Source organism: Carettochelys insculpta, chromosome 22 (assembly GCF_033958435.1).
Source record: "Carettochelys insculpta isolate YL-2023 chromosome 22, ASM3395843v1, whole genome shotgun sequence".
NCBI lineage: Eukaryota > Metazoa > Chordata > Testudines > Carettochelyidae > Carettochelys > Carettochelys insculpta.
In genome coordinates, this window is record NC_134158.1 from 17,867,473 (window position 1) to 17,893,431 (window position 25,959).

A 25,959-nucleotide genomic window follows, 5' to 3' on the forward strand; every position below is an offset into this window, starting at 1 on the left:
CACAGTCTCGGGCTTGGCAGAACTACAGCCCAGGTGATACAGAACTGGTTACACCGCCAAGAATAAAGCATAGCTGTGACTGGAGTGATGGGGGATTGGTGGTCTTGAGCAGGGCTCCACAGGGTTCTGGCCCTGCCTGGCCTGGAGTGGGCAGGGAGGAAGTATCTCTGCACCTTGCCATGTCTTGCTCCTGCCCCCTCCTCTTCCAGGGCCTGCACTACAAAGGGGAGCTGTGTGATGGGGTTCTGGGGTCCCCCAAGCTCTGCACCCTGTCCGCAGGCAGGAGAGTCTCTCACTTAGCAGGAGAACAGCGGGTTTATTAGCCGACAGGACACAGCATCGTACAGAGGAGTCAGTGCAGCAGGCAGAGACAACCAGTCCAATCCATGTTGGGGAGAGGAGGCCCCGAGGGGCCCCCAGAGCCGGGGCCTTGCCCCCTCCTTTGTCTCTCTCTCCCTCAGCCCAGACTAACCGCTTCCCAACTCCCAGTTCCAATTCAAACCCCTCAGGCTCCACCTCCTCCTTTGTCTGCAGTACAAAGGTGTTACCTGGTCATCAAGGTTACCCTCAGCAGGAGCCCCCCACCCTCTGTGAGCCACTCACATACACACAGGTATCCCCCACTCCATCACAAGCTGCTCCCGGTGCATGGCGTGAGATGTGAGCTTCAAGTCAGGGGCATTTTACTGTCTGGCTGTAACATGGCATCTGGTCCAGGGACTGTTCGCTGTGAGGGCAGGGAACTGGACTTGACGACCTTTCGAGAGTCCTTCCAGTTCTCGTGGTCATAGAAGCCAAGCGCTGGAAGGGATCTCAGGGGGTCATCTAGTCCAAAGCAGGATCAGCCCCAGCTGAATCATCCCGGCCAGGACTTTGTCAAGCTGGGACTTAGAAACCCCTAGGGGTGGAGGTTCCACCACCTGTCTCAGCAACGCATTCCAGTGCTTCCCCACCCTCCTGGGGAAATAGTTTTTCCTAATATCGAACCTACACTTCCCACTCTGTAACTTCAGCCCATTGCTCCTTGTCCTGCCATCTGTCACCGCTGAGAACAGCCTCTCTCCATCCTTTTTAGAGCCCCTTTTCAGGAAGTTGAAGGCTGCTATCAAATCACCCCTCAGTCTTCTGTTCTGCAAACTAAATAAGCCCAAATCTCTCAGCCTCTCCTCACAGGTCATGTGCTCCAGCCCCTTAATCATTTTCGTTGCCCTTCACTGGACCCTCTCCAATGCATCCACATCCTGTCTATACTGGGGGGCTTGGAACGGGACGCAATACTCCAGATGTGGCCTCCCCAGTGCTGAGGAGAGGGGAATAACAACTTTTCTAAATCTCCTGGAAATGCTTCTCCTAATGCACCCCAATATGCCGTTAGCCTTCTTGGCTACACGGACACACTGTTGGCTCATATCCAGCCTCTCATTCACTGCAATCCCCAGGTCCTTCTCTGCCGCACTGCTCCTTAGCCAGTCAGCCCCCAGCCTGTAAAAGTGCTTCTTCTATGATTTTCATCTGCTGCAAAGCCCCCAACGTACATTCAACCCTTCTCCACCCACTGAGTGGCAGTGCAAAGCAAAGAGGGGAAACTGAGGCACCATAGAAATATTACAAAAATTAACCCTTTGTCCTCGTCCTGGGGTCGGCAACCAAAAGTGCAAGATGAGCCATTTTTCCCTATTCGGTAAAAAACTCAAATCATTCAAAACCCGCCAGGCAGGGGGATATGAGACAGTCCTTAGTTAATATCCCCGGACCAGATGCTTTGTGACCCCTGGTGTTGGAAGGGCGCCCCCGCAATGGGTTGTCATGTCATCCGCAGTCACCGCAGGACAGTTCACAAACTTTTACCTAGTCTATTTCCTCGCACCTCAGGTGTGCTTGGGCCGCTGTCTGCCTGACTTTGGCTCCCAACCCTCCTCCCCCTGCAGGACGCTGGGGGGGCGGTAGCCAAGGTTTGGAGGTCAGATGCTGTTTGCTGAGACAGGAGCTGCTCATTTGGGGCTTTTAGACGTTCCCCGTTTATTGAAAATAACCAGAAGGTTTTTTTTTCTTTTGTTTTGAAGATTTTTTGCTGTTGCAGCATCCGGCGCCACTCGGAAACCCTTACAGAGCCGCAGGTTGCAGACCCCTGCCCCTGCCAACCAACCACTTGGTCCGGGAGAGACGTGCTTCTGGGCGCGGCAGCAAGCCCAGGGGTTCAGACCACGCTGCGGCCCTCCCTGCTCCTCATGAAGCCCCAGTCCCTGGAGTCACCCCCATTTCACCTCAGCCCATCCCCCTCTTACCTCTCAGCCCCACCCAGCCCCTCCCGCCACCCCCCTACATACTGTTCCTTACAGAGCAAACCGCCCCGTTAACCCGCGTTCCCAGCTCTGTTGGCCTGGGCGGGGGGCTGGCGATGTGGGGTGCAGGGGGGGTTCCCAGAGCGGGGCGGGGGGCTCAAAACGAAGCCGCCCGCGGACCATGGAGGCAGCGCAGTACCCCGGCCTGCTGCCCCCTCCCCGCGCCCCAGCCAGGCAGAGAACCCAGGAGTCCGGGCTCCCAGCCCCCGCGCCCCCTGCCCCGCATCCAGCCCCGGCCCCTCCCGCCGCTGATTCAGCCCCTGCGCCGCTGCCGTCATTGCCCGGCCGCTGGCTCGCCGCTATTTTTAGCGGGGCTGCGCCAGGAATAGCGCGGGGGCAGCTGCGCCCTGGGCAGAACCGCGTCAGCGCAGATATTCCGGGCCGGCCGCCGCGCCCCCTGCCCCCCGCGGAGCCCCGAGCCGGCTGGGCCCTGCCCGCGCAGCCCGCCCCCCCCCAACCCTGCGCCGACACCCCCTCCAGGTCCGTCCCCTCCAGCCGGGAACAGCAGGTGTCCACAGCGGGGGCACCACAGACACCCACCCACCCACACACACTCACACACACACACACACATACGCACACAGCAGGGGGCAGCAGGTGTATACACACACACGCACACCAGGGCTCATCCCCCAGCAGGTACACACACACACACACACACTCGCAGCAGTTGTATACACACACACACGCACACCAGGGCCCATCCCCCCAGCAGATACACACACACACACACACACACACACACACACACACCAGGGTCCACCCCCCCAGCAGGTACAAACACAACGTAAACACACCCCCACACCCCCCAGGGCTCATCCCCAGCAAGTATACACACACACACACATATACCAGGGTCCATCCCCCCAGCACACACGCAGCAGGTGTATACACACACACGCGCAGCAGGGCCCATCCCCCCAGCAGATATATACACACACACACACACACACACACACACCAGGGTCCATCCCCCCAGCAGGTACAAACACAACGTAAACACACCCCCACACCCCACGGCTCATCCCCAGCAAGTACACGCACACACACACAGAAATGCCCCCCCCCAGCAGGGGTTTGCGCACACAGTGGGAATTGAGTTGTTCTCTGGGTCGCCCTGGGCCTGCAACCCCAGGAGGGCTGCAAGGAGCTTTAGGGACGCAGAAGCTGTGTCTGCTCCCCTGGGCCCACGCAGCCCAGCCCTGGGCCAGCCCTGCCTAGAGCCCCTCCCGGGCCCCCAGCAGAGAGCTACTGATTGCCGCTTCCCTCCCCACCCCGGGGGGCGCTTGGCTCCCGCTGGGTGCTGGGTTCCAGGGGCCTCTGAGAGGAATTCATCCCACAGGGTCCAGAGTCAGGGCTCCCCAGGCCCCATCGCTGCCTGCAGTTCCTGCCCCCGCCCCCCGAATTTACCACTGGCTGGTGTCACAGAACCCAAACTGCCCCCCCCCCCGACAACGAGCAGCTGGGGCTTCAACACAGGAGTCCTGAGTCCGACGCTCCCCTCTCTAACCACTAGACCCTACTCCCCTTCCTGAACTGGGTTGAGAACCCAGGCGTCCTGGTGCTCAGTTCTGCTCTAACCACTATCCCTCACTCCCTTCCCAGAGCTGCAGCTGGAACCCAGGAGTCCTGTCTCCCAGCCCACCCTGCTCTAACCACTAGACACCACTGCCCTTTGCTTGGGGAGAAGGGGTCACTACAGGTGCTGAGTGACTGCCCCCTCCCCACGTGCAGGTGTTGGGGGGAGGTTGGCTGATGTGGGGGTGCCACCTAGTGGGCGTTCTCGGCAGTGTGGGAACAGCCAGTCTCCCCACCTTGCGCGGGTCCAGGAAAATGTGGCTTGGCCCACACTGTCAGCTGGGCACTGGGTTCGGGGGGGGCGCCTTGTGAGGGGCTCAGTGATGGGGGGGCAAATTGGCAGGAGTCCCCCCCCCCACTGTAAGGAATTGATGTGCCTCCCACACCCGACGGATAGAGCTGTGAGTGCCAGGCCTGCCCCACTGCAACTCTGGCTAAGGGGCTTGGGCCCTGGGCCTCAGGCTCAGCTGAACGCCAGCTCCTTGGGGCACTGCCCACTCCTGGCACCCCAGTGCCACGGCAGATGAGGGGCAGCCTCAGGTGGTGCCTTGGCAGCCAGGGCATGGTGGAAGAAGACAACTGGGTGCACTGTTGTTGGGGGTGAGTCTGAACCCCTGTATTTGATCATTGAAATGGCACGCCTGAGCCTCAGAGGCAGCTCTGACCTCCCAGCGTTGCTTTGGGGCAAGTGGTGTGTTTCGAAGCTTGGTGGGGGGGGGGGAGTGATTAACGTAACCAAAGTCTCCTCGGTCAAGTCACTGAAGGATGGAGGATCCTGAAAACGTTGTCGAAAGCTGACGGCAAAGGGGATCTCAAACGGGCAGGTGGAATTCAGTGTCGACAGATGCAGCGTAATGTACATTGGAAAACATAATCCCAAGCGGACGTTCAAACCGATGGGGACTAAATCAGCTGCTCCTGCTCAAGAAATAGAGCTTGGACCTGATGTGGACGCTTCCCTGAAAACAGCTGCTCCTTGTTTAGGGGCAATCGAAAAAGCTAACCAAATATGGGAATCACTAGGCAAGGACTGGATAAGACAGCAACTATCCTATTGCTTCTATATAAAGTCTCGGCACGCCCAGATCTTGAATCCTGCCTGCAGATCGTGGCGCCCATCTAAGAAAAGATGAACTGGGTTTGGAAAAGCTACGGAGATGGGTGTGCGGAGGGGAAAGGAACAGCGTCCATATGAGAAGAGCTTAAGAAGACTGGGCCTGTTCAGCTTGGACAAGAAATGACTCAAGGTTGGGGGACATGTTGGAGGTCTAAGAAATGTGGCCTGGTGTGGGGAGAAAAGGAGACGTTGTTTACGCCTTCAGGGAGACGCTCACCTGCTGGCACGTACTGGCAGCACATTTAAAACAAACACAACCAATTGTTTCTTCACAGTCGGGTTGTGGAACTCCTGGCCAGGGGATGGTGGGGAGGCCCAAACTCTAACAAGGTTGTGATAGAGTCAACGTGAGTTCAAGGAGGAAGGTCCATCCAGGGAGTAGCCAAGTTAGTCTGTAGCTTCAAAACCAAGAAGTCCCGTGGGTCTTTGCTGATGAAAGCTTCCAGTCTAGCCAAGACGACTAGCCTGGGAGGGGTCCCCAGCCTCTGCTGGAAGCTGGGAACAGGCCCCAGGGAAGGGCTCACTTGATGTCCCCCTGGTTTGTTCATTCCCTCTGGAAGCACCGGGGATTGGCCACTGCCAGAGGACAGGACACAGGGCTGGATGGACCTATGGGCTGACCCAGTCTGGCCCTTCTGGTGTTCTTATATAGATCCCCGATGGATCTGCCCCTGCCGCGACCCAGCAGACCCCGCTGCCCTCCCAGCGCTGCGACAGAGCCAAGTGCTGCCCACGTGGTCCCTCTCCCCACGGAGCGAGTAACACGGCGAGTCCCAGAGCGGGAGCTGAGTTAGTCTGTACCTATGAAACCAGCCAGGGCTCCTGGGCCACCGTATAGACTAACAGAGATTTTGGAGCAGGAGCTTCCGCGCGCAAAGACCCGCTTGGTGAGACGTGAGACAAAGCAGGGAAGGCGCGTGGCAGCTTTAAGCCTGAGCCGGGTCCCGTCAGCGGCCGGCCCAAGAAGCCAGAACACGTCCGCGCTCGAGCTGAGGGGGTCAAGTATTTATCTCGTTCCCTTTCACGGAGGAAGGAGCCGCTGGACCCAGCACACTCAGGTCCATGCTCTGCTCCCAGCCCCACCCAGCCTGTCCTTTGGCAGCGCAGGGCCTAGTGAGGGGAGGTGGTGCGGACGGAGGCTCCCAGCCCACCTGCCTGACCTCGTGGTGGGGGGGGGGCTGGTCAGGCCACAGGTCCTGGCCCCCCCATCGGTCAATGAAGGAAGATAAGCAACAGCTCCCAGCTCCCCTGCTGGTCCGACCCGGGGTGGGGGGTCCTCTGTCCACAGCGCCCCACTGCCTGTCTGGGGCGGCGGTGAGGCTGGGTTAGACTGTGGCTCCTGGACCCTGGCCTGTCTCTGGGTTGCGGGGGACAAGTCAGGCTGTGGTTCCCAGCCCTGCCCCCCAAGCCCAGGTGGCAGGAGGCTGGGTCAGGCTGCAGTTCCCCACCCCCCGACATGCCTGGGTTGGGGGGGTGGGGGTGGGAACCAGACTGGCCCACAACTCCCTGGCTCTCCTCTGCCCAGGCTGCAGCTCTGGGCCTGGCCTGAACTCTGGTGGGGGGCGGGTCAGGAGAGCCAGGGCAGTCAGTTCTGGGCTGAGATGCTGGGTCCGGTCCCAGGGTGAGGTGGCGGGGCTGGGCCATGGTGCTGGGCTCTGGGCCTTCCCTCCGCTCTGGGGGAAAGAGGGGGGCGGTGTGGGACAGGGAGGTTGGGTCCAGCCGTGGGGTGAGACGGGGGGGGCGGGGGGCAGAGTGCTGGGTCCGGACTCTGGAGTGGTGGGGGAAATGGGGAGGCCAGGGCCAGTCTGTGACACTGGGCCCAGCCCTGGGGTGAGGAAGGGGAGGCTGGGGCCGGGGCAGTTTGAGGGTGGTGGAGCTTGGGGCAAGGTCTCTGGCCCCAGCAAGGAGGGGGGCAATAGTCCAGGGCGGGCAAGGCCCAGGCCAAGAGGCCCCAACGTATGTGGGGGGCTGGACCCTCTGGTCTGTGCAAGGCAGCTGCGGGGGGTGGGGGGGCGTACCTGTCCAGTGGCCAGCCAGGTGGAGAACTATCTCCAGGTGACCACAGTGGTCCTGCTGCAGCCGCCCTCAGGTGTCACTCTGCTGTACAGCTGTTCCCTGTGCACACTGCCCCCCAGTGGTGAGTGTGACGTGTCATCCCTCCTCTCGGTGCCTCTCCCTTCCCGCATTCTCGGAAATCCTGGGATTTCAGGCACTGCCCATGTTCCAGGCACAACCAACCCCTGACCTTGGGTTGCGTTAGGAGCAGAGCAAGCTGCAGACCAATCTCATGGTTGTCGCGCTCACCGTTTAAGAGGAGTTCTTGAACACATGGAGCACCAAGAGGCAGGCAGGTTGTGCAGGGCTGGAGGAGGAGCTCTCAGATGGCACCTTCCCAGCACAGGGCACCAGTTGCAGCTGGGCTGGTGGTGCCAAGGGCAGGGGGCAACTGAGATACAAACCATGGCATGGACCCTGTGCAGCTGCTCCCCATCTCCCACTCCCAGACCCCCACCTTGCTTTGCCCTACTGGCCCCATGCCCTGCGGGGCACTTTCTCCTTTTCTGCTGCTGGGGCAGGTGAGCCCGGCTCTGTGCTGGATAAGGGATCACATCTGGGAGACACAGCGGGACCAGCTGCTGCCAGAGAGTGCGGGGGGTGGGATCCAGGCAGCTCCCCCATTTCATTCCTGCACCAGCGCTGAGCTGAGAGTCCCCCCTCCAACTAGAGCTCAGGGGCTGGGTGAGCAGTAGTTCTGGGCAGGGGAAGGGGCTTGGCCACTACAGGACCCGCTGACCCCTACTGTTCCAGCCCTGTAGGTGGCTGGGAGCCTGACTGCCCCTCCACCCAGTCGGCTGGTGCTGGGCAGTGCCCCCACCATTTTTTTTTCCATCCATGGGTGGAATAAATTTTGCTGTGTGACTGTGCGGATGTGCACCACCGATGGAGATACAGGCTGCCGGCTGCAGGTGCTCTGCTAATCAGCTGGGTGGCCTCTGACTTTCTCCTGTTCAGCCACCCAAGCTCAGCTTACAGGGAACGCGGGGGCCCCGCTGCCGCGGAGGACTCTGCCGGGCAACGTTTTCACCAGCGTTTTTATTAAAGTGTAAATCCGAGGGGAGCAGTGCAGGCGCTCGGGCTGTGGCTGCCCCGTGGTGCCAGGGAGGGGGCAGCCAAATCCACAAAGGGGCCACTGGACTAAAAACAGCGGTGGGAGGGGGAGGGGGCTCGGATACAACAAGCTGCCAGGTCCCCACTTCCCAGTCACAGACCTTGAATTCACTTGGGTCTGAGCCCCCCCACCTCCCCCACCCCCGCCCAGATGGCCCCCCCCCCGAAGCCATGCTGCCAGGCTGCGGCACCATGGCAGCCACTGGGCAGGGCCCTGCAGGCTGTGCCGCTTGGCTCCAGGCAGAGGGTGGCATGCAGGGGCCTCTAGCCACGGAAAGCTGCACCCGGTGCCCCAGCCCAGGGCCAAATGTGGAGCCGCCTCTTGGTCACCCCCACCCCCAGGGCACTTCTGCCGTCCCCTCCCACACCGCACAGGGCCAGGGCAGGGCAGTGGAAGGGCCGAGCTGCAGCTGGCTCCTGCTGGCAGAGGGGCTTGGGTCCTGAGCCCTCGGGGGAGGGGTGCCCCTCAGAGGGGCTACAGGGTTGGAGGGCAGCAGGTGGGGAGGGCATGTCGCTGCTGTGAGCTGGGGCGGTTGCTCATTCTGGCTTCGCTTTGGCACTTGGGAGCTTGGCCTGAATCCTAAAGGGGCGAGAGAGAAACGTCACCACCGGCGTTGCTCCCCCAGTCCCCCGGTCCCCCTCTTACTCCCAGCACCCATTCGTGGTGGGGCAGACGCAGGCTCCCAGGGTCACCCAGACTCCAGCCCTGTCTGTCCAGCTCAGACCCCCTGTCCGTAGGGGGCAGCACATCACATCCTGCAGGAACCCTGGAGCTGGGCTGGGCAGGGCTGGATGGACAAGCAGCAGCCCTGCAGGGAAGTCCTGTGAGGACACCGTGCTGCAGGGAGCAGGGGAGGGGGCTTGGCAGGGGGCTGGCCTGTGCTGCAGAGGCAGGAGAGGGGGTCCAGGGCTCCATGCTCTGGGAAGTGGGAGGAAGGGAGGGGCAGCTGGGAGGTCGGTGGGTGGGTGGGTGCTGCACTATGAGGAGTGGGGATGGGTGGGAGAGGCCACCTTGTGGGGAATGGAGACTGCAGGCTCACTGGGGGGTGCTGGGCTGTAGGGAATTGGGGCCCTGCTCTGTGGGGAATCAGGGCAGGGACTCAGCAGGGGGCGATGTGCTGCAAGGAGCCTGGTAGGGGCCCAGCAGGGGGTGCTGTGCTGCAGGGAGGAGAAGGGGGCCCAGCAGGGGGCGCTGTGCTGCAGGGAGGGGAAGGGGGCCCAGCAGGGGGCGCTGTGCTGCAGGGAGGGGAAAGGGGCCCAGCAGGGGGCGCTGTGCTGCAGGGAAGGGAAGGGGGCCCAGCAGGGGGCGCTGTGCTGCAGGGAGGGGAAGGGGGCCCAGCAGGGGGCGCTGTGCTGCAGGGAGGGGAAAGGGGCCCAGCAGGGGGTGCTGTGCTGCAGGGAAGGGAAGGGGGCCCAGCAGGGGGCGCTGTGCTGCAGGGAGCAGGGTGGGGGCCCAGCAGGGGATGCTGTGCTGCAGGGATGGGGCAGGGGCCCAGCAGGGGGCGCTGTGCTGCAGGGAGCAGGGTGGGGGCCCAGCAGGGGGCGCTGTGCTGCAGGGAGGGGAAGGGGGCCCAGCAGGGGGCGCTGTGCTGCAGGGATGGGGCAGGGGCCCAGCAGGGGGCGCTGTGCTGCAGGGAGCAGGGTGGGGGCCCAGCAGGGGGCGCTGTGCTGCAGGGAGCAGGGTGGGGGCCCAGCAGGGGGCGCTGTGCTGCAGGGAGGGGAAGGGGGCCCAGCAGGGGGCGCTGTGCTGCAGGGAGCAGGGTGGGGGCCCAGCAGATGGTGCCCGGCTGCAGGGATCAGGGCCGGGTGCTGGGCGGAGGGCGCTGTGCTGCAGGGCATCGTGTGGGTTGTGTTGTGGGGTCATTTCGGTTGCATGGGAGACAATGACCCATTGCCCCTGTGAGCCTCATCCCCTCCCCCCTTGGCAGCGACGGGGCAGGGGTGGGGGGAGCTTACTTGGCTCGGAGGTGACTCAGCTGGTTCCTCACCAGCCCCACATACTGGTCAATCTGTGCCTGGAACAGAGGGAGCAGAAGGTCACTGGGCAGTTGGGGCAGAGCCCCCTCCGCAGACCCTGGCACAGTAACAGGGCTCAGGAGTGCTGGGCACTGTGCCACCCGTGGGGCTCGCTGAACAAGGGAGAGAGCTCCAGGGAATAGGCCATGGGGTGCCAGCTCCCCCCTGGCCCCAGGGCAGGGACTGGTTGGCTGGGAGGGGGCCTGTCCCTTCCAGGAGGCGCTGGCTCCCCTCTGCTCCAGGGCAGGGCCTGTCTGGCTCAAGGGGAGCAGAGAAGGGGGCACGAGGCCTGGCCCTTCCAGGGGTGCCGTCCCTCTCTCCTGCCTGGAGTGGGTGCACAGGCCAAGGGCTCCTGGAGCCACTGAGCCACCAGCAGCACCCGTGAGCTGCAGCACGCTGGGCTGGCCATGACAGCCCATGCACATGGCCCGGCGCTGCCCCTGCCACTCACCTGGTGTTGCCGGTAGAGCAGGGGGAAGGTAAATGCACTTATCACACCTGGGGGCAGAAAGGAGCAGGTCAGTCACACACTGGTCCCCAAACTCCCTCCCCTGGAGCCAGGCTCACCCCACTGCTCCCTCCACACCACTCCTGCCCCCCACGCTCCCTCTCCGTCCGTCCTACCTAGGATGAGCAGCGTCAGCCCATTGAACACGGCTCCCACATAGGTGAGGATGTAGAAGAGGAAGGCGAACTGCAAGCAGGAGAGAGTGTGGTCAGAGCGCGGACAGCCCGGGGGCTGCAGCTGGCCCCAGCGCCCTGCAATGCTGGGGACAGGGAGGGTGTGTCTACACTTGCATTCCTCTTTCGAAAGATGTATGCAAATGAGGGAAATCTTTTGAAATTCTTATTTCAAAAGAGCTTCTTTCGAAAGAAGGAAACCAGTGTAGACACTGCTCTTTCGAACATAAACCCCATCTTCGAAAAAATCCTTCTTCCCATTCATTAAAGAGCAGCATCTACACTGGTTTTCTCCTTTCACAAGAAGCTCTTTCAAAATAAGAATATGCAAAGGAGATGTCAAATATGCAAATATACACAATGTTTGCATTTTCGATTTCCCTCATTTGCATACCTCTTTCGAAAGAGGAATGCAAGTGTAGACGCTCCTGGAGAGATGGGCTGGCTCTGCCCAGCAGATTCTCTCAGGTTCTTAGTCCCAGCCTCCAGTAAGGGGTGCTGAGCAGACAGCCCCACCCTCCACCCCCCCCCACCCCCCTGGGGCCCTGGGGAGCAGGCACAGTTCCCCAACTCTGTGTGTTCGAGGCCAGGGGGCCCTAAGCTGGGTGCTAGGGGCCTGGATGCTGCAGGTGCGTGAGGGCCGAACAGTAGGGCAGGGCAGTGCTGTGTACAGACAGGCCAGTGCTGGGTTTGGGGTTACAGCAGGGGGCCCCGTGGGAGGCTCTGTGCCCTGAGCTGGACCGGAGAGCCAGGGTGGAGCAGCCCCAGTGTCATCCGGCTCAGGCAGGGGTACAAGGAGGGTGAAGCCGTGGGAGCCCGTTCTGGAATTTCCGAGCTAGCTGTGAGTGCGTCCCCCCAGCACATCCTTGGGCAGTGCCTCCGTCTTCCCAGTGCCCTGCCCTGCGCCTGCCTCAGCCACTCGCCGGCCCACGTCCCTGCCCACCAGGCATGGCCATCCCCTGGCCGTCTCCCCACCAGCCTCAGGCCCCGGCTCCCCCTGCATCCCCACACTGGTACAGTACGGGCATCCCCCTTTAGCTGGCATGGGGGGGCATCCTTTGTCTGCTCCCACTGATCACTGACCCCACTCCCACCTTCCTGCCAAACCCAGAGACAGGTACCCCCCATAGGGCCACGGGGAGCATGGGATGGGGGGATTAGGTAAATCCAGAGGGGAAGGTGCAAAACCCTCCCCAGCTGTGCCCCGCTGTGGGGTGGGAGACACACAGGTCAATGCTTCTGCTTGCTCCCAGTGTGTCATCCCCCCAACACTGGCAGGGACAGGGAGCCGGGGCAACCCTGTGGGGGGCTGCCCAGCACCCACCTTGATTGAGTCCACCAGATCCTCCACCAGGAAGAGGCGGCGCAGGGTGTGGGCGGCCGCCAGGATGTCCTGGCTGAGCCGTGAGGCGAGGCACTCCAGCTGCTCCTGGGACAGCGGCAGGTCAGCATCCAGCTGGGCCCTGAGCATAGGGTGGGGGTGGGGAGTTAGCCAGTGGGGGACCCAGCAGAACATCTGGCTCCCAGCAGCGCTCCCCCCCAGTCCCAGCTCCCACCTTGCACCCCACAGCACCCCCTGCTGGGATAGGCTGGAGCTGGAGTACCCAGGAGGGTCCCCCAGCCAGCTCCAGCCTTGCACCCCACAGCACCCCCTGTTGGGATAGGCTGGGGCTGGAGTACCCAGGAGGGTCCCCCAGCCAGCTCCAGCCTTGCACCCCACAGCGCCCCCAGCTGGGACAGCCTGGACTGCTGAGGAAGGAGGGATCTGGGGATGGCCTCCAGGGTGGGGGAGTTGGTGGTACTCACTGAAGTGGGGGGGCAGATCCACTGGAGGGGGGCTCTGAGGTTTTGTCTCCAGCTAGGAAGGTGGGAGGTGGGGGGGACCGTGCCCTTGAACTGGGGAGGATGGGGGTGAGCCGTGTGCTGGGGGGGGCCTCTCTGGAAGAGGGTGTCAGGGGAGGGGGGCAGTCAGTGAAAGGGGGAGGGGTGTTGTGGGGTCACACTCCCGGGGGGGGACACCCACATGGGAGGGATGCACTTCTTGGCAGGGGGGCTGGAGGGGGCCCAGGGGTGGGTTGCACTTTGTGGGGGGCCCAGGGCGGGTTGCAGTCAGGGCAGGGGCTTTGGGGTATTGTCCTCCCACATGGGGACCCCAGAGGGCTGCAGTCTCTGGTGGAGTCTCGGGAGGAGCTGCATTACCAGGCGGGGGCCCGGGGGTGGGTCACAGTCCCTGGCAGAGGTTCTGGGGGGCTCACACGGGGGTCACAGTCCGTGGCAGGGGCCCTGGGGGGTGGCAGTCCCTGGCAGGCACTGCACTCCCAAGCAGGACCAGAGTAGGGGAGACATTCCTCAGCAGGGCCCTGGAGGGTCACACTCCCAGGTGGGGGGGGTCCCACGGGGAAGGGAAACACTCCTGGGCTGTGCCCTGCGGGGGTAACAGTTCCAGGTGGAAGCCCTGGGGGAGTCATGGACCCAGGTGGGGGTCCCCATGGGGGGGCACATTCCCAGGCAGGGCCCTGGGGTGGCTGCGTTCCCAGGCGGGGGTCCCTGTGGGGGGTAACACTCCCAGGCAGGGCCCTGGGGTGGCTGCGTTCCCAGGCGGGGGTCCCCATGGGGGGTAACACTCCCAGGTGGGCGCCAGCCTCACTCACTGGAAGGGGTTGGCGCCGTCGGAGCGGCGCAGGGCCTGCAGTGCCTTGCGGCCCAGCCGCAGCGAGATGGTGGTGCCCAGCACGGCCAGGGCACCGTAGGAGGCCACGCTGATGATGCTGAAGTGCAGCAGGCACAGGAGAGTCACCATGATGCCGGTGAAGATGAGCGCCGAGGTGCGGGTGTCCCGCCAGTACACCAGGTCCGCCACTGTGGGGGAGAGCGTCAGTGGGGCCCTGATCTGCCCCCGACTCTGATGCTCCCAGGGCCAGGGGCTTCCCTGGGGCCCTCCATCCTAGACCGCTGCCAGGCCCCCGGGGCCACAGCCCACCTGGCTCCCCCCTCAGGGGCCCCCTCCCTCAGCTCAGCCCCCCAGGGACGCCCCCAGCCCACCTGGGGACACCTGGCCCCATCCATCCAGCACCCGTTCCCCCAGCTCAGCCCCTGGGGTCTCCGCGAACCTGGAAACCCCCAGCTCAGCCCCCCAGGGACACCCCCAGCCCAGCTGGGGACCCCTGACTCCATCCCTCCAAGACCCCACCCCCCACCCCCTCAGGGCCCCTCCTCCCCACACGGGGACCTGCCGCTGCATCTGAGGCTGGGTGAGAATAATAAGTTCCATGCAGTGAGCGCCCGGTTCCTGGGCACAGACTCTCCAGCCCCCAACTCTGGCCAAACCCTGGCACAGACTGGGCTCTCCCCAGCAGCGCCCGGCCAGGAGGAATCCTCTGCTGCAGCCAGTCACTAGGGTGAGGTGCCACCCGCGGGTGCTGGGGGAGGCTGGCCCCCTCGGCTATCCCCACAGTGGGCACCCAACTGCAGCAGTGGGGTGGAGCTGGCGTGGCTGTGTTTGGGGCAGCTGGCTGGGCCATGGGGTGCCACGTGGGCTGGGGCAGATGCGGAGTGTCTGGGCGCCAGCCCTCAGTGAAACAGCAGCAGCTGCTGCTCAGCCCAGGTCTCGTGCCTGCCCCTGAGGGGGACCCCCAGGGCTGTGGGCACCCTGAGTCAGTGCCCGCCCTGCCTGGGGCATTTCAGGCCTCCTCACCGGCTGGGCAATGGGATACACTTGGGGAACAGGGTGGGGTGGGGGTCAAGGCGCCCTTGCTCTGTGTTCCCATCCCACAGGGTGTCTGAGACTGGGCCAGGGGCCCCACACCAGCTCCAGTACCAGGACCCACCGGGGCCACACACGGGAGGTGCCCACCAGTGCCCCGCCCCCCCCAACAGAGCCAGCATCCTTGCACTGCCCACACCTCAGCACCCTACAGTACCCAGGCCCCTGCAGTGACCACATGTCAGCAACCCTCCAGCACCAGGGCCCCTGCAGTGCCACTGCCCACACTTCAGCACCCCCTGGAGTGCTCACATCCCAGCACCCACTGAAATTCCAGTGCTTCCTGAAGTGTCCACACCTCAGCATCTCCTGCAGTGCCAGAGCCCCATACAGTGTCCACATCTCAGTGCCCTCTGCAGCACTGCTATCCATACCGCCACACCCCCTGCAGTGCCGCTATCCATACCTCCACACCCCCTGCAGTGCCGCTATCCATACCAACACACCCCCTGCAGTGCCGCTATCTGTACTTCCACACCCCCTGCACTGCTGCTATCCGTACCTCCACACCCCCTGCAGTGCCGCTATCCATACTGCCACACCCCCTGCAGTGCCGCTATCCGTACCTCCACACCCCCTGCAGTGCCGCTATCTACACCTCCACACCCCCTGCAGTGCTGCTATCGGTACCTCCACACCCCCTGCAGTGCCAGTGCCTGCTCCACAGCCCCCAGTGCCCATTCCCTGCCAGTGCCACCACCACTGCTCCCTCCCCTTCCCCCCAGTGCCCACTCCCTCCTCCACCCATGGCCGCTCCCCATAAGTGCCATTCCCAGACCCCCCCCTTTACATGGCAGTGGGGGGCGTTGTTCCCCAGAGGACTGGGGGACCCTCCCCTTTGCGGGCAGCTCGTGGCTAAGTTTAGCCGTTGGCCTGCAGCTGTCAGGATGGTGCTGCTCCCCCTCCCCCAGCTGGTAACTGACAGGCCCAAATGCCAGGCATCGGGGCTGGGGGGGTGATACCCTGCCCACAGGCACAGGCTGTGGGGGCAGGTTACAGCCATGGGGATTGGGTTCCCCCCAACTGCAACCCACAGCTCTGACCCCAGCCCCACTTTCCTGAGCCCATTTGCCCTGCCTGCAACATGCCCCCACCCCACTCCCCAGCCCCCCAGTGCCCCAGCCCCCAACTCGCCGCCTGAGCCCAACCCCCCACCACAGCGCCCCCTGGCCAGGCTCAGCCTTGTGAGGTGCCCCTGAGCCCCGAAGGGGCATCTCTAACCTGTGCTGCCCATCGCGAGCCCTTGGCCTGCCATGCAGTGTGAGGGTCCCGTCAGCTCCCCGTTTCTGGGTGGTGGGTGGGGGCCAGGGGCAGCAGGCTGAGAAAGGGGCCAGTCCAGGGGCTATTTATAGCCAACGAATCCCAGCTGCCGTCTCCCATCACGCCACCACGCTTCCTGTCCTTCCTGGGGACTGGGCTGCTGACAGGGCAGCTGCGGAGGGCAGGTAATAGCCGGGGGGGCAGGGGGGGCCAGTGCTTAACGCACAGGGACTATGCACCAGGACTCCTGGGTTCTCTCCCCAGTGCGGGTCAGAGCAGAGGAGGCTGAGAGATGTGACTCTTGGGAACCTACCCAGCCCTCGGGGGGAGTGGGGTCTAGTGGTTAGAGCAGCAACTGGGAGCCAGGACTCCTGGGTTCTATCTCAGCCCTAGGAAGGGAGTGGGAGGCTGAGGCTATAGATTCTGTCCACCAGAACGTTTGGTTCTGAACGTGATCCCCCATCAGAGGGAGTTGCACCCCACTGCCCCGTCCTGCCCTGCTCTCCTCAACCAGGATAACCAAGCAAGACTGGCTCACTCTCCCCACTGCACAGAGCTGAGGCCCTGAGCCAGAAAGGAACTGGCTCAAGGGGCACAGCAGAGGATAGAACCCAGGAGTCCTGGCTCCCAACCCCAGCAGCCAGGCCCTAGGCTTGGTACGTGAAGTCCACAGTGCAAACCCCACTGCAGGCTATGTCTCAGCCCCCAGTGCCCCTAAGCCAGGCTCCTGAGAGCAGCAGCGACAATGGATGGCTGTGGGGTGGGCGGGGGGGGAACTCAGCTTCTGGTGCCCTTCCAGAGCCCCACAGGGAGCTGTAGGGTGTGAGCAGGGCCTCCCCTGCTCATCAGCACAGACCCCAATTCCCCAGGGTGGCTCTAGGGGGTGCTCTGGAGCAGGGGAAGGGGGCTCTGTCCATGCTGCCTCCAGGGGAGCTGTGCTGTTAGGTGAACCCCAGTGTCTCACACTGGAGTCAGTGTGAACCCCAGAACACTGGGCTGACTCCAGCTGCGATGGAGCCTGCCAAGGGGAACCCCCTGCCCCTGCAGGGTCATGCTGATTCACCCTTCGGTGCAGCCTCGTGCTCCCTCTAATCGGTTCCGTCCACATGCAGAATGAATTTTGTTCTCTCCATTACTACAGAGATGGCCTGTGACACAGCAGGGCCATGCAACACATCCCCTGCACTCACACAACTCCTTCTGCGCACGGACAGGATGGGCAGGGGTGGCGCTGGGAGTTTGGAGGGCGGGAGGGAGCTCAGAGCAGGGGGATGAGGGCCCTGGCTGGGGGGGTGGGGTCTGGGATGGGGCTGGGGATGAGAGATTTGGGGTACAAGGTCCCCTGGGTAAGGGGGCTCCCCTAAGTCTTCTGTCACTGCAGCAGCTCTGAGAGTCACCTCACCAGGTGAGGCTGGGCTGGGTGAAGGCTGCTGCTCTCCCAGCTATGGCAGGCCCATGCAAAATAGCCCTGGCCTCAGCATGGAGCTTATTAGTCAGATTATTATTATTATCATTATTATTATTAATATTGTTTTGGGGGCTTGGGATTTTTGTTTGTTTGTTTTAAGCTGCGTGGCCATGCCGTAGAAGGATCTTAGGCGCAGTCCCTGCACCAGAGCTCAGCGCCCGTTGCATCTTAATTCAGGGGATGGGATCCCTGTCAAACCATGCCCTGCACCGCACCCCAGAGATGGCTGCATTATAGCACTGGGCATGGGATCCTTGTATAACCAACCCCTGTGCCCCAGCCCAGAGGCGGCTGCACTACAGCCTGGCGTGAGGGATCCCGGTGTAAGCATCCCCCTCATACCAGCTCAGCATGCAGGAGGTGGAGCAGCCCTCTCCCGGCTGTGGGATTCTCAGGGAGCCATGGACCAGCCACGCTCCCTGCTCCACGGCTCTGGGATATGCTGCTGTCAGCACCGGGGCTATGTATACCTCCCGACTTGCCTGTCCTGGGATCCTGCCCGGGCACCAGCCCAGAAGCTGTGAGGAGCCCTCGGGGGAGGATGGAGGCAGCCTCCCAGCACCCAGCCAAGGCCCCTGGGCATTGTGAGCTTCCCCATGGGAATGCCCCAGCCAGGACTACTGTGCTGCGAGCTTCCTCATGGCAGTGCCCTGCCCCGGGACTCCTGTGCCGCGTGATTCACCTGTCTCTCACCGCCCACCTGGTCGCCAGCTCCTGCGTCCATTGACGGCTCACCTATGATGTACACTCCTGGAGTATTCCCTGATTGGTCCAGCCCGTCCAGCTGCTGTTCGGTGATTGGCTCTGTAACTTCCTGCTCCCCCTCCTGCTGTGGGTTGGGGGCAGCTGAGGTCCGTGGCGGTTGCTGGCTGCCCTCGGTGTCAGTGGGCCCGGGGCTGCCTTCTGCAGGACAGGGCATTAAGGCCTTGGGTCGCGGGCAGTCCCCTGGCGCCATCTCCAGAGCAGCCTCTGAGAGGGACAGGAGGTGGTGAGGTCATCGCCAGGGTCACTGCCAGGAGCCCTCCCCACCCCAGCCATGCAGACCCTTCCTTCCAGCCAGCTCCCCTCCCTTCTGCCCCCCAACAGAGCCCCCCCATGGCTCCCCACTTCTCTTGCCTCCCCAGATCGGGGGGGGGACAGTCACATAAGCCCAGCCCCACGCCAGAGACTGAGTCACATGACCTGGGGGATGCAGGGCACAGGGGCATGACCCCGTCTCCCACAGTCCATACCTGAGTGTGCCATGTGGGTTTCCGGCTGCTCCTCTGCCCCCCAAGGGGGGCCCTCAGACCCATCCCCACCTGGCACAGCTGGTGGCTCCTGGTCCTCGCAGGCCGGGGGGATGGGCTCATGGGTGTAGCTCAAGGGGGGGTCCCAGGCCGAAAAGGGTTCCAGCCCCTCACACTGTCCAGCCAGCAGCTCCCGCTCGCCCTCAGGCGACTGGCTCAGGCTGGGGATGCTCTCCAGGCTGTCACCCAGCGCGGGCACCAACGTCTCGCAGGTCTCAGGGCGGGGCAGGGGGCCCTTCATCCGGCGGGCCAGGGAGTCCCGCCTCCCGCGGGGACCGGGCTCACTGGAGGGGCTGGAATCGGGGCCACCCGCGAAGGTGATGTATGAGAAGGTCAGCTCCCTCGGGGTCCCCCAGTCCACGGATGTCTCCTCGTCCTCATCCTCATCCTCGGAGAATTCCCGCGCCGTCTGCAGCTCCGGAAAATCCGACTCGTCGTTGCCGCCTGCCGGAGGGTGTGCGGGAGTTAGTGGAGGCAGAGGGGCATGGCCAGGAGGGACAAAACACCTGGGGGACAAGGCTGTGAGAGGATCTGTCCCTCCCCTGCCTCTCGGGAAGGACTAGGTCATGGGGATCCAAGCCCCCCCAGGGCAAGGTCGGTGAGGGGACCACCCACCCACACGGGGAGCCCTGGGGAGAGGGTGTCCAGGGCAGGGACTCACCATCAGTAGAGTCAGGTGTGGTAGAGGCAGTAGAAGGAGATTCTTCTGCGAGAGACAGAGGGAAGCCTTGTGGTCAGCCCCCTTCCTGAGCCCTGGACCACAAGTGACGCCACGCCCCAGCTGAGCCCCCGCTCCAACCCACTGCCAGCAGCCCAGCGCCTCCTGCAGCACAGCGCCCCCCAGTGCTGCACTGCGGCCAGCACCGACTGGGGGGAGAACGCCCCCTACTTAACCCCCCCATCCTGCTCCCTGCAGCACAGCGCCCCCCAGTGCCGCACTGGGACACTGGGGACACTATCAACTGCCAGGGGAGAGCGCCCCCTGCTGAGCCCCCCCACCCGCCCCCATCTCACTCCCTGCCACACAGCGCCCCCTGGTGCTGAACTGGGGCCAGCTCTGACTGCCAGGGGAGCCTCCATCCCACTGCATGCAGCACAGCACCCCGTCGCCCTGCACTGGCCTATTGGGGTCAGCTGCTGTGGGAGAAGGCCCCCTGCTGAGCCTCCCACCCTCCCTCCAGGATACTGAGCATTCCTGGGAGATCAGCTGTTCTGCATCCTTTACGACCAGATCAAACCTGAGCGAGACCTAAAACACGGTCTCACCGAATGCAGGCCCTGTGGCCATGGGGCTAAAATAAAGTGTTCGGATGTTTGTATACGGTTACAATACTAAACCTCACGGAGTATAATGTGCCTCAGTGTACCCTGCCCGCCACCCTCGCTGAGTAGCAAGAACGGCCTTAGTGCTGTGGGTAAAAACACATCCAAGAAGGCTGCTTGGGTCTGTTATAGAAATCAAGGCAAGACCAGATCAGAAGAGTCCCAGTGACTGCTTATGCTCACAGCAGGGTGGAGGGCAAAGTCAGCCACCTTACCAAGGCAGAGGGCTGAAATTTGACCTCTAGGTACGGGCGGAGGGTGAGGGATACTTTTTAAAGTCACTAACAGTCCTACCTGCAACAGCTTCATCTGTAAGTAAATTCAGATGCAGAACTTTACTGTGTAGCTGGTGGCTGGCAGCATGAGCTGGCCTTTTGCTAACCCACAGGCCGCCAGTCTTTGAACAAGCTCCCGCCTGCGCGGGGGAGGAGGGGCGAGGCTGAGGTCCTGCCTCACGGGCCAATGAAAATCGGCTCATGCGCCGCTCTCAGCACGCGTGCCGGGGGTTGCTGACCCCTGACGTCGGGCGTGGATGTTCGTCTAGATGGCGCAGACCTCTGTGACGTGTCCTTCCAGAGTTCTGCACTTTGCAGTGACAGTGTTTGGGTAGGCACAAAGAATGTGTGTTCACTCGGTAACTCTGAAGGGCGTTTCTAGGCACAGACGTGCCAAAGGCGGGACCCAGGGTCTCAGAGACAGGAGAAAGTCATGAAAACATTCCCGCCGTGATGAGAGCAGGTTGAGAACCCAAGGGGTGACAAAGTAGCCCCGGCCCTTGAGAATGGATACGTAATCTCAGACCCATCTGGGGCCACATCTGAAAAGCACAGTGTCCCATGAGCGCTGGTGTAAATAGGAGTGATTGTTGAGGCTTCACAGGGGAGGTGGCAGTTGTGGGAGTGAGCAGCTTTGCAGCGGTTTTCTGGGTTCGTCCTGGCAAGAAGCAGCATCGGAATCGCGACCAACAGGACCCAGCTCCCGCACCTGGGCCCAATCTAATGGGGCATGAAATTGCTCTGAGCCACAGACTGGTGTCCGTATGTACACAGACAGGATGTGTGGGTGTGTGTGTGGGTGTGTGCATACACATGCTTTTCACTTTGTGTTCTCAATAAACAGCTCATTGCCTTTCCCCCCACACCCATCCCCTGTGCTTCTCACAAGCACAACAGCAGCACCTGGAACAGCCGTGGCCACAAGCTTTCACTCCTTCCTGGCCCTGCCAGCCAAGGTGACGACTGCAAGCCACACGCAAAGCCCTCTCCAGCACCTGCACCGCCTCCTGCCCCCGCACGCTGCTCCTCTCCCACCCCCTAATACACACAGGTTTGCGGGTTGCTAGCAGGCCCTTTGCATGCAGGGGCCGTGTGCTGGGGAGATTCAGAGCCAGGCTGAGCTGAGGGAGGCTTCTTGGGGTATCTCCACCTTACCTCCCCTCAGCTGGGACACAGACCCTTGGGGCAGCCACTATGGGCCTAATTCAGGCTGCCCAGCATGGAGCACTGTTATGTGAGCCCCATTGGCCAGGGCAGGGCTCTCCCTAGACAGGGGAGAAGCTATTGCCAGATCTCACCACAGTCTGTTCTGGCCCCACCCCCAAAGCTGCCCAGAGCCCCACCAAGGTGGGGGTTCGCGCATGGGCTGGAGTGCAGCCAGGGACCTGCTGGCTGAAGGAGCCTCCTCCTGCCCCAAAATGTCTGCTTCCCCAGCAGGTCAGAGATGACGGGTGCCTTGGAGGGGGCCACAAGAAAAGGGGCCCATTTATCTCCCCTGCTCACTGACACCCGCTCCAGCCCTCTCCCCACCCCACAATGAAGGCAAACCCAGGCTGCTGTGAGCAACAGGAAGGGGCACTGTGCTGCAGGGCCCAGCAGGGGGCGCCACACAGTCAGAGGCAGGTGTCAGAAGTGGGGCGCTGTGCAGCCAGGGGCAGGGCCCAGCGGGGGCTCTGTGCACCTGGGGGGAAGGGCTCAGTTGGGGAGGCTGCGTGACCACGTGTCTAGGACCCAGCTGGGGGCACCATGCGGCCAGGGCTCAGTGGGGTGCCATGCGGCTGGGGCAGGGCCCAGTAGGGGACGCTGTGTGGCCAAAGGCAGGGCCCAGCAAGGGTCACCACACTCCTGGAGCAGGATCGCTATCTTTGCATCATTGCTGTGAGGTCCCTGAATCATTCACTTTCCTTTTCCCTGGGACCCTTTGCAAAGGGCTAAGCCCCGACTCCAGGCCGCTGGCTGGCCTCTTGGGGAAAGGTCAGTTACACTGGCACCGTGCAGTCCGCCCTACCTACCCCTGTCCCCTTTACCCCTGCACCTTCCTAGTGCAGCAGGCAGGTCAGTCCTGCCTGGGTCCTATACCCCAGTGCCCCCCCCAGTGCAATAGCACATCGGTCAATCCTGCCTGGGTCCTATACCCCAGTGCCCCCCCAGTGCAATAGCACATGGGTCAATCCTGCCTGGGTCCTATACCCCAGTGCTCCCCCAGTGCAACAGCAGGAATGGGTCAATGCTGCCTGCACCCTCCAGCACAGCGCTCCCTGGTGTGTGCCTCAGGAATGGCTCAGTCCTGCCTGTGCCCTTCGGCCAGCAACCCCAGGAGGACCGCGGGAATGGATCAGTGTGACGAAGTGGGGAGCTATGTGTGGGAGGTTGCAGGGTTTGCCTGCAGCGTGGGTGGCACTCAGCGTCCCTGGGAGTCACCGGTTTAATGAGGGGAGCAGGGGAAGGAGTTTGTTTTTCCAGGGACCAGCATGGAACAGGGAACCCCGGCCAGTGGGCTGAAGAATGGAGACCCCAGTGACTGGTGACCTGGTGACTGGGAGGCCCAGCTCAGGCGCGGGGTCTGGCCAGTGGGGGGACAATGGACTGTGGACAGAGTCCCCTGACCTGAGCAGCTGGTCCCAGCCTGGGGGAAACAAAGGAGGAAGAGAGAGGAGGGGGAGAAGTGAGGGGCCCAGGTGACCCTGTTTGCTTGGCCAGAGGACAAAGGAGGGAGAGGCTGCTGGGGAGGGAGATCGGAGGCTGGGCTGGAAGGAGGGGGCTTCTGGACGGAGCAGAGAGATCAGATAGAGCCCACTTGGCTGCAGGGGGACTCAGAGGTGCTGGGCTGAGGGAGGCCCTGAGAGTTCCGAGGCTGTATGCACAAAAGAACCTCCTGTTTCCTGTTGGTGGAGAGTCACTCTGCCCTGGAGAACAGGGCTGCACTATTCCCTCTGGGCAGGCAGGCTCCAGGGCACAGAGAGGGGACTCCCACGAGGGCCCAGGGCAGAGCCAGGCCAGCTGGGGGTAGAGTTTCCATATCCATATCTGCAAAAATGAGCTGCAGCTCTGGGCGGGTTTGCAGGGTCTAACTGGAGACCCTGAGAGGTGCATCCCCAGGCGGTGGAGGGGCTGAACCCCGAGAAGGCCTGTCACACTGAGGACTGGATGGGCTGAGTGTGGGCAGGACCTGTGAGTCTGTGACAGTTAGCCTTGCCTGCACCTCTACATTACCCTATACATAGCCAAGTGCCCCCCAGTGGGACTGCACGAATGGGCCAGGCCTGCCTGTGCCCTATAGCCCAGCGCCCCCTAGCGTGCATTGGAGTAAGGGGTTAGCCCTGACCGTACCGAGTCCCCAGGAATGACTCCTGAAAAATGACATCCCTGCGCTACCAATAACTTGGAACTTTGGACCTTTTTAAAAATCCTTAATTGGGAACAAACCCCAACACACCCAGGGCTGCTGCTTTACTACACACCCCAACACACACACAGGGCTGCCCCATTCCCGCACACCCCAACACACACGCAGGGTGGCCCCATTCCCGCACACCCCAACACACACACAGGGCTGCCTCCTTCCTACACACCCCAACACACACACAGGGCTGCCCCATTCCCGCACACCCCAACACACACGCAGGGTGGCCCCATTCCCGCACACCCCAACACACACACAGGGCTGCCTCCTTCCCACACACCCCAACACACACCCAGGGCTGCCTCCTTCCTACACACCCCAACACACACACAGGGCTGCTCCGTTACTACACACCCCAACACACACGCAGGGTGGCCCTGTTCCCGCACACCCCAACACACACACAGGCTGCCCTGTTACTACACACCCCAACACACACACAGGGATGCCCCCTTCCCACACACCCCAACACACACAGGGCTGCCCTATTCCCGCACACCCCAACACACACACAGGGCTGCCCCATTCCCGCACACCCCAACACACACGCAGGGCGGCCCCGTTCCCGCACACACCAAAGCTCAGCTTTCACTGCACTGAAGCTTGGCAACATTTCACTCTGGAAACCTCTGGATGGTTCTGACCCAGGCCTGCAGTTGGCTCCCTGGGGCCTGTCTGGGTCTCTGCCCCAGAGCCGGGTGCCCCACAGGAGGAGCCCAGGGGCCCGCAACAATTTCCCAGCAGAAAATTGAAATGTTGGGGAGAAATTTTTGATGCGACACAAGGTGAATTTCCCTTCAGGAAAAATCACTGGTGAATTCCAGCTCTGTGTGTGTGTGCAGGGCACAGTGGAGGGGTCCAGCCCATGCACTACCATAATACACCTACTAGCAAGGCAATGGTTGGGTAACACACCCAACAGAGGACAATGGCTCCCTCCTGCACCCTGCTCCTTGGCAGCCCCAGGCCTGTGTCTCCCCCTAATCTCTGGGGAGTCCTGGCCACACCCCGGCCCTGGGGCAAAGGCTGCAGTGGGATGGGTGGGTCACTCAGGGTCAATAACAACCCCCCAGCCCCAGGCAGCACTGGGGGGAGGGGCCCAGCCCATGGATGCTGATGGACCAGAGCCAACCGGGGGCACCAGCTGCGGCACGGGACTGGCACGCACCAGGGGGTCCCTGTTCCCCGCAGCCCCACCAGGGCCCTCTCCCCCTGCCGCCGGGGGGAAGCCACCACCACCAGGCCCCGGGCCGGGAGCCCTCGCAGCGGCTCCCCAGCGGCCCGCCGCTCCCGGCTTGTGGGGCCCCCAGAGCACCGCAGGAGCCAGGCTGGGTCGGGGGCGCCCGGGGCCCGATCCCGCCACGCCCGGGCCCGATCCTCCGCCCAGCCCTGATCCTTCTGCCTCCTGGTCCCGATCCCTCCACGCCCTGGCCCGATCCCCCACCCAGCCCAGATCTTCCCCCCGGGCCCGATCCCGCGCCCGGCCCCGGCTACTTACTGCAGTGGGCGAACCCCAGGACCTGCCCCATGGCCCCGCCGCTCCCTTCATGGGGCTCGCGGTGCGCTGCGGCGGCGCTGCCCCCCGGCGCCCCCAGGCTCTCATCTCCGCGGCCCCATGCTGCTGCCGCCGGCCGGCCGGGTGGCCCTGCAGCCAGCGGCCCCTCCGCGCTGGCCCGCGAGCGACTGCGGCCTGGGGGGGGCTGCGGAGGAGGGAGGGCGGCGGCGGCTCACAAAGGCGAGGGGCGGGGAGTGTTGGGGGGGAAGACGCAGACAAAGGGGGACGCAGACAAAGGCGCAGGGGAAGGAAGAGAACTTGGGGGGAGATCGCTGGGGGGAGGGGTCGGGGTGGGGGGAGATAGGGAGGATGGAAGGGATGGGGGAGGGGTGGATCAGAGGGGATGCAGAGGGAGGGGTTGGGGGAGACAGGGAGGATGGAGGGGAGGGGTGGGGTAGATGGGAGGAGGAGGGGTGGGTAGATGGGGCTGGAGGGGAAGGGGTTGGGGAGATGGGAGGAGGAGGGGTGGGTAGATGGAGCTGGAGGGGGAGGGGGTAGATGGGAGGGGTGTGGGTACATCATGGGGGAAGAGGGAGCATTGAGTCCTCAGGAGGTACATGGGGGGCAATGCCAGGTGGGGTGGGCCTGGGCATCTCCTCCCCTGGGTACCAGAAACTGAAGCCCCCCCACCCCACCCCTGGCACTATGTCCCTCCCCACTCACAGTCTGCGCTCCAAGAATGCAGACAGGCCCCCTGCATGGAGCCCTGAGGCCTGGCTCT

At 63.0% G+C, this 25,959-nt stretch overlaps 1 protein-coding gene across 2 annotated transcripts; it reads right to left on the bottom strand.

The window, feature by feature from the left end:
- Nucleotides 1-8,111: 8,111 nt before the first annotated feature.
- Nucleotides 8,112-25,252, bottom strand: RTN2 (reticulon 2). Of its 2 annotated transcripts, XM_075016392.1 has the most exons (10): nt 25,182-25,252; nt 19,344-19,388; nt 18,626-19,126; nt 18,129-18,362; nt 13,554-13,761; nt 12,227-12,365; nt 10,846-10,915; nt 10,673-10,719; nt 10,162-10,220; nt 8,112-8,785 (listed from the first exon to the last, which is right to left on the bottom strand). In XM_075016392.1, the coding sequence occupies exons 1-10, from the start codon at nt 25,210-25,212 to the stop codon at nt 8,743-8,745; spliced, it is 1,377 nt and encodes a 458-aa protein (XP_074872493.1). In that variant the 5' UTR covers nt 25,213-25,252; the 3' UTR covers nt 8,112-8,742. The 2 variants fall into 2 exon arrangements, with proteins under 2 accessions (XP_074872493.1, XP_074872492.1); XM_075016391.1 differs by lacking the exons at nt 18,129-18,362; nt 18,626-19,126; nt 19,344-19,388; nt 25,182-25,252 and adding an exon at nt 15,887-16,023.
- Between the last annotated feature and the right edge of the window lie 707 nt (nt 25,253-25,959).